Raw genomic sequence first — 17,238 nt, forward strand, 5'->3', positions numbered from 1 at the left:
GACTGAAAATATCACTTTAGAAAAAAAAGGCAATAAAAAACAACATCCGGAAGCATTTGAATTAAACTCTGATGTGAAATGAAAACAGTGAAAACTCAGAGGTAAAAATAACCGAAATGAACTGCCAGGGACAAATGAAATGCAAAAGGGCAGCTCACAAAAGCTGAAGGAAAAGTAAATTTCTCTCTCCAAATACATGAAAGTTACAAATCCTCAACTCTAAGGGACGTTTTGCCAAGAGATACAAACATCTCATTGCCAAAAACCCCTACAGCAAAGCATTTAGAACTCTGAAAATTCAGAAGGATCTCACTTTCACTAGAAGGAATTTTACGAGGCTGTGGCCAGGACAGGGAAGGTACGGAGATACAGGGTGAGGATCTCAGAACTCTCCACCACTCTGAAAAAGCTGGGTCTCATCACGACCTTCAGCATCGATTCGCTTCTTTATCACAGAGTGGAAAAAAACCCAGACCCATATTTGCCTCTTCAGCTCACGTCCCAGAGCACGGCAGTCTCAACAGTTGGTAGCAATCATTTGAATATATAACCCAATTTCCTCATGCAAAGAAAATGTGCTCGTAACAAAAAGCATTCACCCGTGAGCCCCAAAAGGAAGCCGTGCATCTCAGGCACATGAAAAGTTTCCAGTATTTTCTTCTCGTGCTACACAGTTCTGAGTGTTGTTTCAGGTAACGCTGCAGCACAGCCAGGCTGTCTGTGCTCGCAGTCTTGGCAACTGCTGCCACTGATCTGCAGGTAAGATTGGGCAGCGCGAGCTGGTCTGCAAACGTTCATGTTCTGAAAGTGCTGACAGTGCTGTCATGAGAGAACACCCAACGTCAGCTACTTGAAGGGGAAAAGCCCCCACGTGGGCAACTCTGTACAACACATATCACAAATAGAGCTGATGGCTGTCAGCTGTCCAACGCGCCGAAGAGAGGAGCTCACCTTGTAAACCACCAGAATGTCAGTCTTGAGAGAAAGCCCGAAGTCAACTCTGGAGAGGGGTTCTGCAGTGCGGTTATGCAGGAAGAAGATTAAATCAAGACAACAGGAAATGAGTCTCCACATTACAAGTACGTACCTAAGTTCTAATGAGACATAAATTGATCCCTATCATTTCCCAAGTCGGGCAGATCGCCTTTCATCTCCACAGAGCTCTTAATACACTGCCTTCAGGCCACACTTACATAAAGCAAAACGTCATTTTACAGTTTCTGAAACGTTCATCCAAAAAAAGAAAATGGACTCAACTTCTCTCTCAGCTCAGTTTGAGCACAAGTGCAATTACAGAGACCATTTTATGAACTGGAGAAGAAATCTGACCTGTGACACCACTGGTATCTCCTGTTATCCACAGTTCTTTTCATACCCATTCTCAGTACATATAGAACTGGTTTATTGAGTCAACCCTTTGAGAGTTCAACTAAAGGAATCTAAAGGAATATTAAGCAAGTAGAAAACAATCTCAAAAAAAAAAAACATAACGGTCCTGGAATAATTAATATTGAGCTTTAGTTTTCATAAATTACTTTATGAAGCAGCAAGTAGGAGGGATGCTTTCTCTGTATAGATTTTGGTCATTACTGGTGGCACACATAATAGAAGAAGGCTTCAAATCCCAATACAACTCTCCTTACACGTTGTTTCTTAAGGGGGATCACCAGCCACAGCGAGAATCTCAGTGACACTCAAAGCTTTTTTCAGTTACAAATATTCTCCATGGAACTCTCAAGGCACGATACAGTAAAACACACATAAAGCAAAATAGAAGTACTTACAGGGTCTGTTCTGGCAGAGGAAAAGAATGGAGGCTTTTCTTTAAAACACGAAAGGGTCAACTCAATGATCAGCAAAACAAAATAGATGTAAAACGTGGCAGACCTGAACCTCTCATTTACATGGTTCTGAAGGGAAAAAAAACACAGCAAATAGGTTTTACTGTATTTCCCACCACAACACACCGACTGCTTCAGGATCTGTTAGCACTTCCTTTCTTCCCCCACAGCTGAACGCTGCACAGCAGTTGCTAGCAGGAATTATCTTACAACAGTATGCATGTGCTCTGAAGCACCTCGGTAAATGCTTATCTCCATGTTGCTTTTCATTAAGTTCTGTCAACTTCAAAGTGCTCACGCACCTTCACTGCATGCCGACACCCCCTGGAATCAGGGGCTACATGACATCCTTTCAAGTTACCTCCAGGGGTTCTTGTGAGATCACGTCACATGGGAACTGCCAACCCAGATCAGAGAACATCCATCTACTTTTTACAGGCAGTCAATGTCAAATGCTTTCAGAAGAAATGAGAAAACACTGCACTGTAAAATATCAGTTCCATCTGCTGCAGACGTGTCCTTTCCCACCCATATGAGTCTGCAGTTGACTTAAAACTTCTCGCTGGGAGGGTATATCCCCCATGCAGCTCTTTCATAACCTCACGTGGTTGTGAATGCTCTCATTGTTCCCTTAAAACCTTTGGTCCTGAGGTGTAACAGAAAGAATATTTCATCCTCAGCAGTTGTAAGAAGAGGAGGGATGCTGCCCACACACATTCTAGGACTCCGTCCTCATAATTTTAAGTTGATTAAGGGATCAGCCACTGATAGTCCATTATTTGCACTTAATCACCAGTACTACAGTTTTAAAATTGATTTGAAATGATGCACAAGAAGGTCTCAGCAGGACTGCAAGCACCTCCCAAGGAAGCCCTGCACAGACTGTCCTCTAAGGTTTAATTCAGCCCCCACTGGAATATTTACAACAGTTGGACACCGCAAGATCCTTGGGAAAAGGATAATGCTACTAGTGGTAATAAATAAACAAGCAGTGTATTAAATTCACCAACAGAACCAGCAATGATTTAGAATCACTTTCACTGAGGAGCAATCACCTTAATGTTTTCCAAATACTCCCTCTGATGATCTAATCACTGAGACAGCCTTTGCCCTGCTTAATGAAATCTGCTTCTTGGAAAAATGTAACAGCATCTTTAGTGTGGGAGATCCAGCCACGCTTTCAGAACAGCCCAGGTTTCTTTCCTCTTGCTTATTTACAGCCACAGTTGGAGAGAAAATGCTGTCCTCACCACAGTGTGTGCTGACAAAAAGGCCTAAGGAGTTGTATGACATGGTCACACCGTCTGAACAAAAAAGGAAGGAATGGGGGACTTAAGAAAAAGGGAAGAGAAGGGAAACAGAGAGTGAGAGCCTGTTCTTATATGTGTGTGTGCACATGCAGACACATACACACGGTGTTGGTACAGCCCTCAGATGTCTAACAGGTTTCCAGTGCACCCTTAGGTTCAGAAAAATCCGTATTTGGCACTGCGTGAGAAACCCCTCAAGTTAGACAGGTCTGAGTCGAGACAGTGGAACCAAATTCCTCTTCCTGGCACAAGCCAGGTTCAGATCTGACTCCAAGCGAGGTGATTTGTTCCCTTGCCAGAGATGTTAATACTGCATTTCCTGCTCTCCACGTGCTAACAAGGATGGCAAGTTACCTGTGTTGTAGTCATGATCTTAGACCGGAACGGCCCCACGGCACAGAGCACAGACAAAAACCAGAAGACAATGAGCACTCCAGAGGACTGGACTCCTTTCAGTCTTTCGTATTGAATCAGCAGTGTAGCTAACAGCTGTGAAAAGCAAGCATAGAACACATGAACACAGCCCCGTCCCACTGCTCCCCTCATTCACGCTCGCGCTGGCAGCAGGACTGTGAAGGCAGGTCCTGTCACACCTCCACACGGCGTGGTGACAAAACTCCCTCTGTCCAAGGGAGGCACGGAATAACTTTGTGAAATACTTTGGTTCCACCATTTTCAGAGCCCCTGCTACAGAATCTGATTTTCAAACCAGGCTTTGTACCAAGGGCCATACACAATGAAGTATTAACTGCAAATATATTAAGCAAATTTAAGACCTGTTATTTCTCCTATCCAGATGGACAACCATAAGTTGTCTAGAAAACAGCATTAAAAAATATATTAATCTTACCAAGGGGATAAAAAACTTAACGGGCAGATTTTACAAGCTTAATTTTTCACATAACAGCCCCACGTCTGTTTGCTCTTAGGCAAATAAAATTTGGTTTCTGTTTCACGGAGGAACAACCAGCAAATAAGAGAGAGAGTCTGACAAAGTCCAACGCAACACTGAGCAACGCAGAAGCCAAACTCAATCATATCTCCCTGCTTCATACCCACATTCTCTCCACACTTGGATCACAAGCCTGGAGAAACAGATAAGAGCAAGGCAGAACAACTCTCCACTATAAACATTTCAATTTACATAGGTGAGTCTGCAGGAGAGACACATCTGTAATCTGTGGTCTTTTTGATTGGCAAAATCTGCCTCAGTAATCTGAGTACTGATTCAGTTATGAGAGCACAGGATAAGACAATAAATGCAAAGGAACCTCCTTCCTCCCTCATCCATGTAAGAGTTTTCCTATCAGCCACCATAAATAGAAACAGCTACAAACCACAGTGATGCCGACGACCAACGGAGTCACAAAATAGACTGGTGGTGGTGTTCTGCTCTGCAGGAGCTCGTGGAAAGAGTAGAAAAGATCTGCCCAGCTCACACACCACAGCAGGACACCAAACAGCTGCAAGCAAACAGAAACACCATTTGGTGAACTCATCTCCAGGGGGAATCACGACTAGCAAAACCATTATGTTCACAGATGCCCAGCAAGACAAAGCTGTGTAAAGAGAACAACGCTGCTACAGCTGCATTTAGGCTAATGGAACTGTCTCACTGCACTCAGACCAAGGATCCAGCCTCAACTGTTTTGCAAAGGATGCACAAACACAGCTAAGAGAAAGATTAAAGTAGTCACCTTTTAGGTTATTTCTTTTTGTTTCCCCACACTATTCAGTTTTAACTGGAAACACAGGCAGCATCCTGATTAAAGGCAGGCACGCTCAGAAGCAGATGCCTGGAATTTTTCTCTGGGATAACCCAGTTCTCTCATGGCCAATGGAAAGGACTTGTTTGCTTTCCTTGCACCTCGTCATTTCTAAACCAGAGGCACCGCTGACATCAGCCACCTCTTAGGCACAAGATACTGATGAAAACACACAGCTATGAAGTGGGTGTAGTGGCTTGAAAAAACACCTCCCTGTGCAGATTTTCACAACGAGATGAAGTTTTCACTACAGCTACCTTCAGGTCTTTGCTTGGCAGCTTTGAGTGGTGAAGCATCACAGTGTCGGCCCACCGTGGAGATGAATTCTCTTCTGCAGAATAATAAAGTCTTCATCCTACCCAGAAAGGTGTGCTTGTGGGATTTCCTGCCAGGTGAGCTATCCTTTGCAATGCCCCCTCGGAGATTCGGACGTACGCTGCTGTTTCCTCTAAAAGCGTTCTTCAGTCTCCCCATAAACCAGAAAGAATTTTGTTTAAGCCCCACCTTCAGCACCTGCTTTAGCACTGAACTGAGTGTGAACTCACAAACTCAAACCTGCCCATCACTTGTGGAGCACTGCAGAGATCTTACCGTCTTGAACCTGCTCAACATGGACAGCACAATGTACCCTCTTTTAGAGCGCTTCAGGTACAGAAGATAAAAGGGTAATGCAGTCCAGAGATAAATACTAGGGATCCACGCCAGGATGGTGTTCTGGAAACACGGCGTGAAGTCTGGATTGTCGGTGTGGATTGAAAGATTTGCATCCTGGAAAGGAAAAAAAAAGGAGACATCAATTGACAGATAGGCAGAAGCTCCACCAACTGGAACACCTGCTTGAAGCTGTCCAAAAACAGCTATTCTGACAACTTGGGGTTAATCTGCAATCATAAAAGCTCGAACCACAGTTATGAATACTGGGCAAAAGCTTAAAAGGAAAAAAAACCAAACCACTGCAAAAGACACAAAAACTTCTGCCCTCCTGTGTCTCAGAGCCAGCCCTCCATTCTGCAGCACACACATGTGCTGTTTAAGCCTTGCTTTGCTAAGGCCTGGTTACAGGTGATGGATACCATCACATTTCTCCAGGATTCCCAGCCTGGACTGCAGCACCTGAACAAGGGCTTTCACTCCAGCTGAAATCCTGGACTCGAAAACTCATCCAGCAAGCATAGCCAGTGCTGGAGCAAACAAACAGATTTCAATAACAAGTGCATGCCTATCCAGAAAGAAACCTGCACTTCTCATTCCATTAGAAATTTCATCCTTCTTCCTTATGTGCCTCTAATGACCATTAGTTCCTTGTTCTGAACAAAGGCAAAAGGAATACACTGAATATGTAAGAGGAGCATGGATTTCTCAAAGACATTGCTAGCAATGCTCTTCACCCGTGACCCAGAGCACACGACTCTCCTGCGACTTGTAGCAAAGGATTTGAATGCACCACATCCAAACACACAGCTACGAGAGTTCAAACTAAAATAGAAATTTCAGTGCAGCTCAGGGAACTTGTTTTGAATCAAACCTGTTAGAAATTCACAACTCGTGTTTTGCCGTCTGACGTGTCATCTTCAATCTGGTAGATAAATACTGACTTGCAGGAAATTACTTTCCTGTATCAGTGACAAGCAAGTGATGAAGCTAAGGTGTGCCTGAATCACAGATATCTCTGCACTAGGATCACTGTACCGAATTCAGGGCAGGTAGGAGCTCTCAGCAGACATCTGTTTCAGTCAAGCCTCCCCAGCCCTTAGAAATGACGGAGTGAACACTCCAAATGTACATGCTGAGGAAGTATTTCCAGGCCTGCTTGTGCCAACACAAACAAAAAGATCAAATGCTGACAGCAACAGCTAATTTTAGGAGAACCGAAGCGCCATAGTGTGCTCACAGCCCTTAGTCTTGGCAATGGCTGCTGAAAGGGCCGTGCATCACTGCTTCAGCCCACTTAGGACACTTAAGAGGAGCTCCTAAGCATAATGAAACGACAGCCTTGGCAGCACCCAGCACGGCCTGGCTGAACTGTAACAGCTTTGTCACTCAGTGCTTCAGCTTTGGCACAAACAAAAAGTGGATGGCAGAGAGCTCTGGAAGCAGCACAGACACAGAGCTGTTGGCTGTGCACCTGAGCTGTACCCTTAGTGCCCCAGACCAGCAGCTCTCCGGCCCAGGAGTGGTTCCTTTCGAGGCACACGAGCATCCAGGGGAAGAAAAAATGCTTTCATTTCCTACCCAGCTTTGTCCAGACCTTGGGGAAACTTCAGCCTTGAATCAACACCAAACAGGCAGCTATACTGCAACGCAAATACAAGATCAATACCAAACAGAACTGCAGCCTCGGATTCAAACTATTTCTGCTCTCTTCCAATGAGAAGGTCCCTGGTGGCTACAGAGCAGATAAGGTTTAAAAGCATCTTTTTTACAGGATGAGCTCACCAGCAGCTACCTGCCTGGGGCAGGGATGCCCTCTGCAAGGCTGCAGCTGAAAGGCTCCCAGTTCTAAATCTGGCACTTGTCCACTCTCGTTTATTTAACAAAATGCTCATTTCCTCTTTAAATTACACGTGCTTTAGCAATGTCTTAAGCATGTTTGCAATCCCACTCTTTTTGCTTGCTGGAAAACATCCTGGGAAAAGGAAAGCTGAAGGATAGCAATAGCTGGGCACAGAATTAAATGAGGATTCTGTTTACAAGAACATTCATTGAAAAAAAAAGAAAAGAAAAGAAAAGAAAAAGAAAGCACTCTTAATTTAAACCTTTCCTATCGGACCAGAATGCTCAGAAATGGTTTTCTGTCTGACAGCCACTGAGAAACTGCCCCAGATGTCCATTAACTCCAGGCTGAACACAAGCTGGCTATTGTATCTGAGACACAGACTGCACGGCTGCCAAGCCACTTTAAGGCTTGCATTAACTCTTACTTAAACTAGGCAAAGGACTTGAATTGTTGAGCGTAAAAATACAAATGGCCAGGAAACAAAAATTCTGTCATTAAAAATAAATAAATAAAAATTCAGACTTGAAAATTCAGCTGAATTATCCCCAGGAACGAAAGAGGAACCCATTCAAAAGCACACGGAAGCACAGCTGGCCCCACGGCTGCTCCAGATCCTGCGCGAGTGAGGAGGCACTGAGTGCAGGGCAGGGAGCTGCACGCTGCTGCTCCGCTCGTGTTCTCCCAGGGGCTCTGGCAGGGGACGGTGCCCAAAGCACTGCAGTAGCAGAGTTCCATACAAATTACTTGCTCCCAAGCCCGGACTGCTGAGGACGAGGCTGCCACGTATGCTCCACACTGCAGGGGCTCTGCTGAGTTATTGTCTTTTTTTAATCTGGGAATTTGAAAGCTGCCTTTCTTACCAAGCTGGAGCTGCTCTCATGGAGCTGCTATAAATGAATGCTCCAGAAGCGTACGCTCCAACACTCCAGCAGCCACTCCAACGTGAAGCCACACACTGGGTCGGGACATGACATGAAGTTTCAAGGCCATCTATCCTGACAAACCAGTTAAACGTTGCTAAATACCCTTCAATCAGCAGTCGGGTTATAGGACTCCACCCTGGAGAACAAACACCAGCAGTGGGGGCCAAGGGGACCAGCTCTGGGACTCCTGCCACTCCAGCTCCTGCCCTCCCCTGCCTTTGCCTGTCCTGCACTCTGCCCCAGTAAGCAGAACAGGTGAGATGCTGATGGCAGCCAGCCCTGCCTGCAGGCAGGAACCCCCACTGCGTGCCGCTGCGTTGCAGGGCTTTCTTCAAGTTTGCTGCTGAAAGAGTTGCTATCCAACTTCAGCACATTAGACACGCGACTCCTCAGCTCACAGCTCTGTGCTGCAAGATTAGAGGCCCTCGATACAGCTTCCCAGCAGGTCAGGGCTCTCCTGGGGCCAGAAAGCTATCATCAGTAGAGCATTCTGCTGATCAGTTAAGAACAGCACTCACACAGCCCTTGCAGCAGCCCTCCATCGTACCCACAGCTCCAGCCACAGTCCCTGTGTAAGTGTGACCTCTGTGCAGTCGGGCTGACGTGCAGATGACCAGCTAAACCCTTAACCTCAATTTAAAGGATGGTATTCAACAGGGAAAGTTCTGAGCAACATTAAATCTGCTCTAGTGCTTAGTATTTCCTATTACGCTTTCCCCTCTGGAAAAGATCACCACTCTTGAAAAAACCATTCTTAAAACTGATAATGCCTACAAGGGAAAGAACGGAACAAAGCAATATATCTTGGGCTTCTTGCACATCACCCCTTACAGCCTTCAAAGAAAGAGAGGAACAAACCACCTAAAGCCAGGCTGAAAAACAGAAGCAGAGAGATTTCTGCCCATCTTTTTCCCAAGCTCCAACAGTGATATTAAGACAAAGACAAGTAGTGGCTCTGGTCCTGGTTTTAAGTCCAAATCAGCTCCTACTGACCAGAGAAGTGTAAAATCAAAGTGCCTTACACAGGTTTATGCCAGCCCTCAGCTGCTGCCGCGGTCCTGCTGCCCACACAGCTCACAACAGAGAGCTTCCAGCCCTTGGGAAGGCTTCCACCTTCTGTACCCAAACAGTTATCTTCACCGAGCGGAAAAAATAATCTGTGTTTTTTTCCAAGAATTCTATATAGCAGGAAGAACTGCAGAAGTGAGGGAAAACACAAAATCATTCTTTATCTGATGGGAAGGTGAAGGCTGCTGTGCTGATGTCATTCACACCACACACAAGGTTAACACGTGTCGTGCCACTGATTGTCTGCTGCTTATCGCTGGTCGGAAGGTTATTTAAGATTAAAAAGGAGATTGGAAAGCTGACTGCAAAGATACGCAGGCAAATGGAAATGAATAACTGAAACTCTTCCCTGCAGCAAATAAAGATGAAATGGTGCCTCTTGCAGAAGTGACTGACGGTGAGAACTCCAACGCAGACAAGTCTCCCTGCCCTCCACATCCCACCCATGAGTCCCACCTGCACAGCCTGGCAGAGGAACCCCGATGGCCTCCTCCCCAGCACAAGGCCTGCTCCAAACACAGCAGAATTATCAGGGCTCCTGCTCAGCCACAGCACAGGCTGTGTGTGCGCTATCTCAGCCCTGCTGCCTCCCCTCCCACTTCCAGCTGTTATCCACCCCTCTCTTTGGTCCTTGCTGCTAAGATCCTCAGTCCTCACTTGAGAGCACAAACGCAAGCAAGCTCCCTGCTCCACTTCTGCGCAAGGCTGCCAGTTTCAAACAGACTTTTCAGAGCAAGATCATCCATTTACGTCTCCAAAGGAACAGTTTCACCCTTATGCACAGAAAGAGTGAACACTTTGTTCGTCTGAAGCAGCTGTTGCACAGCTCAACTCCTTCATGTGCCACACAAACCATTTTTCCTTTTCAAATGGGACACAAGGTAAGGATGTTCTTCACTGCAACACTGGAGCAATTCTGCCTGGGGCTGAAAGCAGCGAGGGTTAAACAGTACTGCAATAACCAGGAAGGGCTTTTTTTTTTGTTTACAAAACATTGCAATATCTATCCATGTTAGTGCAGCACCACTGCCATGTGTGGCACCACGGTGAGGAAACGCTGCTCACACCCTTCCGACTGGTTTCTCTTCCCTTCTCCTTTAAGGGGAGGTTGCCCATCAGTGCTGCGAAGCCAAAAAATCCAAAGAGAAAATAAAAGATGGGATCAGGTGAGCGTGCAGCAGAGCCCTCCTGGAATGCTGCTCTTGCCCAACGAATGGCACGCACAGCTTCCACCCAACACCAGCGAAACAATGTGAGCATAAAGTTTAACACTTGATTTTCAACACTTGTAAATCCCATATTTCTGAAAGAACTGTGTTTATCCATGATCTGTACAAACATCCTGTGAGTGAATCCGCCCAGCAAGTGCTGACTGGAAGAAGAGCACCGATGGTAAAGAACTGCTGTGAGGCAGCAGCGGCTCCACTGCAAAATGCTCCCAGGAAATGCACTGCAAATATCCCACAGAGGCAGGGCTGCACAGCGCCTCACAGAGCTTCCATCTGGAAAGCAAATTTTTGGAAGTCACCAACATGTAAGCAGGGGGAACCATCTCTGCACTGGGGTGGGAGGAAAAAAAGGGAAAAAAATACAGATAAAATAGCATTGCAACATATGGATATTACTATCAGTACCAAATTTCCATTAGACAGCTTAATATTGGTTAATTTGTTTCTCCAGAAGACATCTTGCTTTTTCAGAGGAGACAAAAGCCCAAAGTTTCTAAATGCTTTTTGTTCTGCTCTCATTCCCCTCTCTGCAATAGAAACCAACATCCAGAACACGGAGCATTTTTTGCTTTGACTTCCCCACGTCTCCAAAAGTACTAAAAGAGCAAAACAAAAAAGGAAGAAAATGACACTAGTAACAGGAGGGGGGGATTCCAGGAGCCATCAGTCAGCTGGGGTCAAAAGGAGAGGGGCTGAGCAAGAAATGATGACCACGCATTGTTTAATTGCGTAAGCATCAAATGCGTTTCTGTGCTCTCAAAAAGCTCAGAAAAGAAAAATGAATTGCTTCTGAAACAGAATGACTTTGCAATTGGAAACAACTCCTGTGAAATATTTTTTGTCCTCCCCTTCCGTCATTCCCCACCGCGCTCCGGTTCAAAGCCTCGTGACACCAGCACGTGCTGTCACCACCGAGGATCCCAGCCTTCCTGTGCCACGGCTGCCCCAGGCACCAGGGGACGAGCTGCCAGCTCCAGGCACAGCGCTGCCAGCCTGGCACACAGATGTGTCCCCTGGCAGACTGCTGGCTGCCTGCCCGCTCTGCTATAACGTGATGGGTAATGGCCCGTCAAACCACAGCCCTGCCGGGAGACAAACGGCCATGAGCTCACTGGAAAAATATTAACCATTCCATAGCTTTCTCAAATGAGGGGTTTGTTTTTTTTAATTACATTTTAAACAGTAAGAGCCTTTTCATTTTAATATATTACAAACGCACGTAGAAAGGAAAGGGATCTTCAGCAGCATAGCAATTTGTACAGCAGGTGGGACAGCCCCATCCTGAAATGCTTTAGACTCTTAACCGCAATCATTAAAGCAGCTCCACTCCAAGGATCTCCTCAGAAAGCCATACTTTGTCCCATCTCTCACTCCCATGCAGCTCCCAAGCCCTGGACTCCTCTGCCTGCTCATCTGCTGGCCACATCACTGCAGAACTGCCACCAGGGAGGAGCAGCTGGGCTGAAAGCTGAAGAACCTACTGGACCTCGGGATCTGCTTCAGGCACCGAGTCCCCCTGCGGGGCTCAAGTCGCAGCCCAAGCACAAGGAGCCCTCACCAACCTCCAGCAGCCCCACACCTGCTCCCCCTCAAGGCATCCTCCGCTTTTCCTGCCCCACGCTCCAAGAAGCACAAGGGAAGGAAGGAGGGGCAGCGCCTGCTGTCCAAAAAGCCTTTGGGAAGCACTGCCCACAACGCAGGCAGACTGCCTGACCTGCCAGCGTGCTGCTTTGAAGAAAATGGCAAATGCTGATTTCCTATAAAAACACGAGCAATCACATTTACACACTGTACTGAAATGAATGTCATTCTCATGAGCTTCATTAATTGACACTGTCATTGAAGGATGCCATAAATTATTGACATTGGCAGCTTTCACTGGTGCTGTTTTGCTCACAAGTTTCAAACGCAGACTTCGTCTTTCCCAGACAGATTTGAAGACAGCCTGTCCTTTACAGAGAAGGATAACAGCTCCTTGCTAACACTCCAGATCTAAGGACAAATATTTATACTGCTGTTAACTCTGCAGAATTAGATGCCCACATCCTTTACTAACAGCTTTGTTCCAAGTCAGATCAAGAATCCTAACACCCTTTGAGGATTTAAGTTTGAGTGCTTAATTGCTTTTTCAGGATGAAGAATTCAGGATGCTACCAGCAGAACCACCCTCAGTAAGAGTAACTTCACAGACCAGGTGCCTGAAGAGACCACTCCAGTTACCTATTTGAATCTCTCAGGTAGTACAAGACAGAACACAGATAACTGATGTGACAGTTTGTGGTTTATGTAAGTGGGACTCTGTTATCTCAAAGTGGGTACAGTAAACAACGATCACGTGGAGATCTGTATCACCTTGAAGGATCTATAAATGTTGTTGCTCATCACAGCACGGCAGGAGAAGCTGACAGATAAAGAAGAGCTGCTGTGGACCAGGCTGCCCTGCTGCCGAGTCCTCTCACCTGCTGCTGCTGCAACCAGCCTTGCTGATACTGCAACAGAAGAACTGAAATGCCATGTTTTAATATTCATTCAGGGCCACACAACAAAAGGTTTGGTGGGTTTTTTTCTTATTTTTTAAGATGAAGTTATGCATGTGTTCCAAGCAGTACTTTTTTGGCATCTCCCTTGAAAGAAGCATTTTTCTCCTCCCACACCTACCCTAAGTCATCTTGAAAGAAGAAAAGAGGAAAAAACCCACATTTAAGCGTGGCACACGAGGAAGCAAGGAGGGAAACCAGGCAGAGAGGAGAAGTGCAGTGCTCTGAGCCAGGGGAGCTGCATTTCCAGGGAGCAGCACGACCTGCAGCCCAAACCCTCCAAAATGTCATAGAATGACTCAGACCGAAGGACTGTACGCAAAGGCAGGGGCTGATGGGGTGCCTGTGCTCCCGTATAGCAGGCAATTTGGAGGTGTTGTTTACTTTAGAAAATTGCTGCAATTTCCTGTAGAATTACTCAAGAGTCTGTGGACGAAGAATGAGACAGCACTTCTCGTGGGACAGACGCCTGTCAGGAGGGCAAGGCACACGCACAGCTGGGGAGGCTGGGAGCTGTGGGCCAAGCAGGGCCAAAGGGGCCCGGACCTCACTGTCAGCGACCAGAAGTCACGGCCTCTCACTTGAGGCACCGCATCGCTTTGTGCTCCCATTTCCTCTTTATGCTGATAAAAATAAAGGACAGAAGCTGCTGTTCCAGCCTGGGCGCAGACTGCAGTGTTCATGCAGCCCATCATCGCAGCAACCCCTGAGCACCGCACAGCACCGAGCGCTTTGCCCTCACAACACTCACACAACCATTTTGCACCCGCAGCCTCTGAGCCACAGGCAGGCAGCGCGCCTTTACAATGGAAAGCAATCTGGTTTTCTAAGCTCGTGTTGCTTCCTTGGCCAAAATTCACATTTCCAACGGAATTCTCCTTAAGAGAGCACTGCATTCACCCCTGAGAGGAACCGCTCACGTCGTACGTAAGCATGAAGGTGAGTAACTCTGCAGTGTCTGCTTCTGCAGGACAGATCTGCGCCACGGTAATTGCCCCAGCATTCCAGCAGTGAGTGTGTGACACAGTAAAACAGGAGGCAATTGTGGACAACAGCAAATAGGACGCTATCACACGCACCTCTTCCCAACAGCATTCAGAACGGGAACATTGCCAGGAAATATTAACCATTAACTGCGGATGCTTAACTGAAGAATATCGAGCATTTCTAAGTGTGACGAGATTGCCCACGCTGTAAATGAAGTTCTAGTTGTTTCTTTCATACGTGGAATAGCCTGGATTTGTGTTGGTGACTTGCTGACTGCGTGTTCAACAGGTGAAGCAGTAGTTAGAAGGCACTTCTATTGTGACCTACAGTGTTTTCTGCAGTTTCTTGTTTCCAAATTGGGTTGAACAGGAAATTATTTTGCCTCTGTGCAAGCACAAAAGCCAACCCTTACATTCCCAGCAAAAACCCCCGCCTTGCAGAAGGTCCTGAATCCTTAACGCTTCCGGTAAGCCCAACGTGCCGAGATCAATCAATTTCTGTTAAAGGCTGATTGAGCTCAACCTAAACATCTCTGTGGGCTAATTCTGAGCTGTTTGGTTTTGATTCTGACCTCCCCTCAATAGAACACTGTCACAGAGAGTTTAAACTTCAAAACAAATAAATGTTTGAATTGGAAGACCAAGTTTCCTCTTGCTCTGAACAGGTTCAAAATTGACATCAGTACATTACTCAGCTTCCAAAAACACCCGAAGTCAACTGGTCAAAATGTGGGGAAAGAACCTAAGTTCACCAGCCATGAAAAAGCAAACATTATTACTGGTTCATGTTTTATCAGTCCTGATCTGCACCACAAGGCTGAACACCCTCAGCACACACGCACAGTAAGTGCCTTTCGTCGCCTTCTGCCCTCTTCAAGCAGATACAGCAACGTCTAAATTTATGAGCATTCTGCCCATTATTCAGCATCAGCTCACCGCACTGTAATTAATGTCAAACACTGCACTGCGAGGCACCAGCAACAAGTCTGACCTCTGTCCTTGGATAGGACTCTTCCCTATGGCCCAAAATCCAGGTACACAGACTAAGACGATGATAAATCAAAAGGTAACCTGGCTAAAACGTGTTTCTATTGCAGGAGTAACTGGAATAAAGGACCGCGTCTTCGAGGCACGGAATCACATTGAGCTGAAAGCTCACAGCAACCAGAATATTTTATCAAAAGAACACAACACATCCTGTTGCATCTCAAGCTGCTGTTGGACTTGGATGCAGCAATGATGGGGAAGACGTAGCCAGAACAGTCCCACCCAGCCCTGAGATTACAAGACAAGCTGAACACTGCCAAAACCCAGTGAAGTGTGACTGCGCTCCTACAGCGAGTGCTGAAGGGACAAATTGTGCAGTCGGTGAGCAGTGCTCCCCAAAGGAAGTCCCCCATGTGCCTCAGGGCACATTACCTTTCCATCACTTCCTGCAGATCTAGCATCAAACATCTAGCATCTGGCAACATCCCAGAGGAGGTACTGCCCTGAGGACAGCATGAGACAGCTCAGCTCAGCACAGGGTACCACGGAACTGCTGCACGAAGAGCAGAATGACACCTCCATACACTGCACAGCTACAGGCAGCACAGCTGCAGGAACGCTTTGCATGAGCACAGCAGGAGCTGGCTGGAAGGCTCAGGATGCAGCAGCACCGCCAGCACAGCCCCACGTGAAGGTGAGAGGAGCTCCTGCGGCAGCCGGCAGCAGCAAGCAGCAGTCTGCCTGCGCTCGTTCCTGCTCTGTGTGTACAGTAAAAGTGAGATGAAAATAAGACTTGTTTGAGCAAGCTCACCCGTACCCACCGCGTGTACCAGTGAGTGCGTGAAGCGCTTGAAAGCAAACCTGAGATGGAACAAAAACTAAACCAATGGGCTTAAGGCAATTCAAAAGTAACTTTGAGACAGATCTGGAGCGAGGACGAGTTGCGTCGAGGCAAAGCTCCGCAGCAGGACCCGCAGCCAGCTGTGAGCGCTGCTCTGCAACAGCTTCCTCGCAGTGACCACACGCGTCCATCATCAGCCATCCTTCATTCATCCGGACTTCACTCAAAAAGTCCGTGCGGGGAAAAGCAGCCCGCAGAGCGGGGAGGGGCGGCGAGCAGCGGAGCGGCAGCTCCTGTAGTGTTCCTGTAAAGCTCCCGTAAAGCTCCCGTAAAGTTCCCGTAAAGTTCCCGTAAAACTTCCGCTCGCCCCGCGCACCGTCCCGCACGCCGCTCACAGCTCCATGCAGCGCTGCCGGCCCGGCGCCCTCCCAACGCCTCCGCGGCCCGCGACCACCCTGGGCAGAACAAAGCGCGGCTCGGTGCGTGCGGAGCCGGCACATCGGGCGGGACCCGCAGCGGAGCGCCCGGCCGACTTCTCCTTCAAAGGGAGCGGGACGGGCGGCACCGCGCTGCTTACCCAGAAGCGGGACCCGCAGAACGCTTCCATGGCTGCGGCGGAGCGGAATGGAACGGAATGGAACGGAACCTCCTCTGGGCCGCGCCAGGCGGGCGTTGCCGGCCGGGGGCTGGGAGCTCCTTGCCCGCCCCGCCCCGCCCCGTTCCTCCCGGCGGCGAGAGGCACCACGCCGCCCTCGTCCCGCGGAGCTCCGCTCGCACCGCCTCCGCGGGGCCGCCCCGGGCTGCGCGCTGCCCCCCGTGCCGTGCGGGGCGGCCGAGGCCCCCCTGGAGGGCGGAACTCCGCTTGGCAGCGCCTCTCAGCCGCTCCCGGGGCGGCCCGTTGCCGGCTCTCTCGCGGCAGAGCACCGAAGTCAACCCGCTGCCCGCCCGGCTCTGGGGTTTCCCTGCTGTCCGCCCGCCCCCTCCAGCTGCCGTTGATGTGTTGCGGCTGCTCGGCTCTCTGCCCGCAGTGCGGGAGAACCCAGGGCCGCTCTGAGGCCGCCTCCAGCCGCGCTGCCCGGCGCGGTGCAGCTCCGGGGCCGAGGGTGCGCGGTGCTGGGCGGTGGGATCTCAGATGCTGGCCTCGGTTCCCTTTGTTTTAGTTTTGTTTTTTTCCTGCCTGGCTGCAGCCTTGCCTTCCCTCGAGTATCCCGACCATAGAATTGCTACGGCTGGAAATGACCGGCAAGGTCACC

The 17,238-nt window shown here is 48.2% G+C and overlaps 1 protein-coding gene across 2 annotated transcripts in view; it reads right to left on the minus strand.

The window, feature by feature from the left end:
• ABCC3 (ATP binding cassette subfamily C member 3) overlaps positions 1-16,700 on the minus strand; it is a 42,998-nt gene extending 26,298 nt beyond the window's left edge. Inside the window, exons 1-6 of one of the 2 annotated variants that reach the window (XM_048965167.1) lie at positions 16,563-16,692; positions 5,509-5,685; positions 4,489-4,614; positions 3,506-3,640; positions 1,785-1,910; positions 952-1,013 (exon numbers count right to left, since the gene is read on the minus strand). In XM_048965167.1, coding sequence (XP_048821124.1) covers positions 952-1,013; positions 1,785-1,910; positions 3,506-3,640; positions 4,489-4,614; positions 5,509-5,685; positions 16,563-16,592 — 656 coding nt within the window. In that variant the 5' untranslated portion in view covers positions 16,593-16,692. Of the gene's footprint in view, positions 1-951; positions 1,014-1,784; positions 1,911-3,505; positions 3,641-4,488; positions 4,615-5,508; positions 5,686-16,562 lie in introns of both variants that reach the window. The other variant, XM_048965168.1, reaches the window with a different exon arrangement.
• Positions 16,701-17,238: the final 538 nt, after the last annotated feature.

This window comes from Lagopus muta, chromosome 18 (assembly GCF_023343835.1).
Source record: "Lagopus muta isolate bLagMut1 chromosome 18, bLagMut1 primary, whole genome shotgun sequence".
Lineage (NCBI taxonomy): Eukaryota > Metazoa > Chordata > Aves > Galliformes > Phasianidae > Lagopus > Lagopus muta.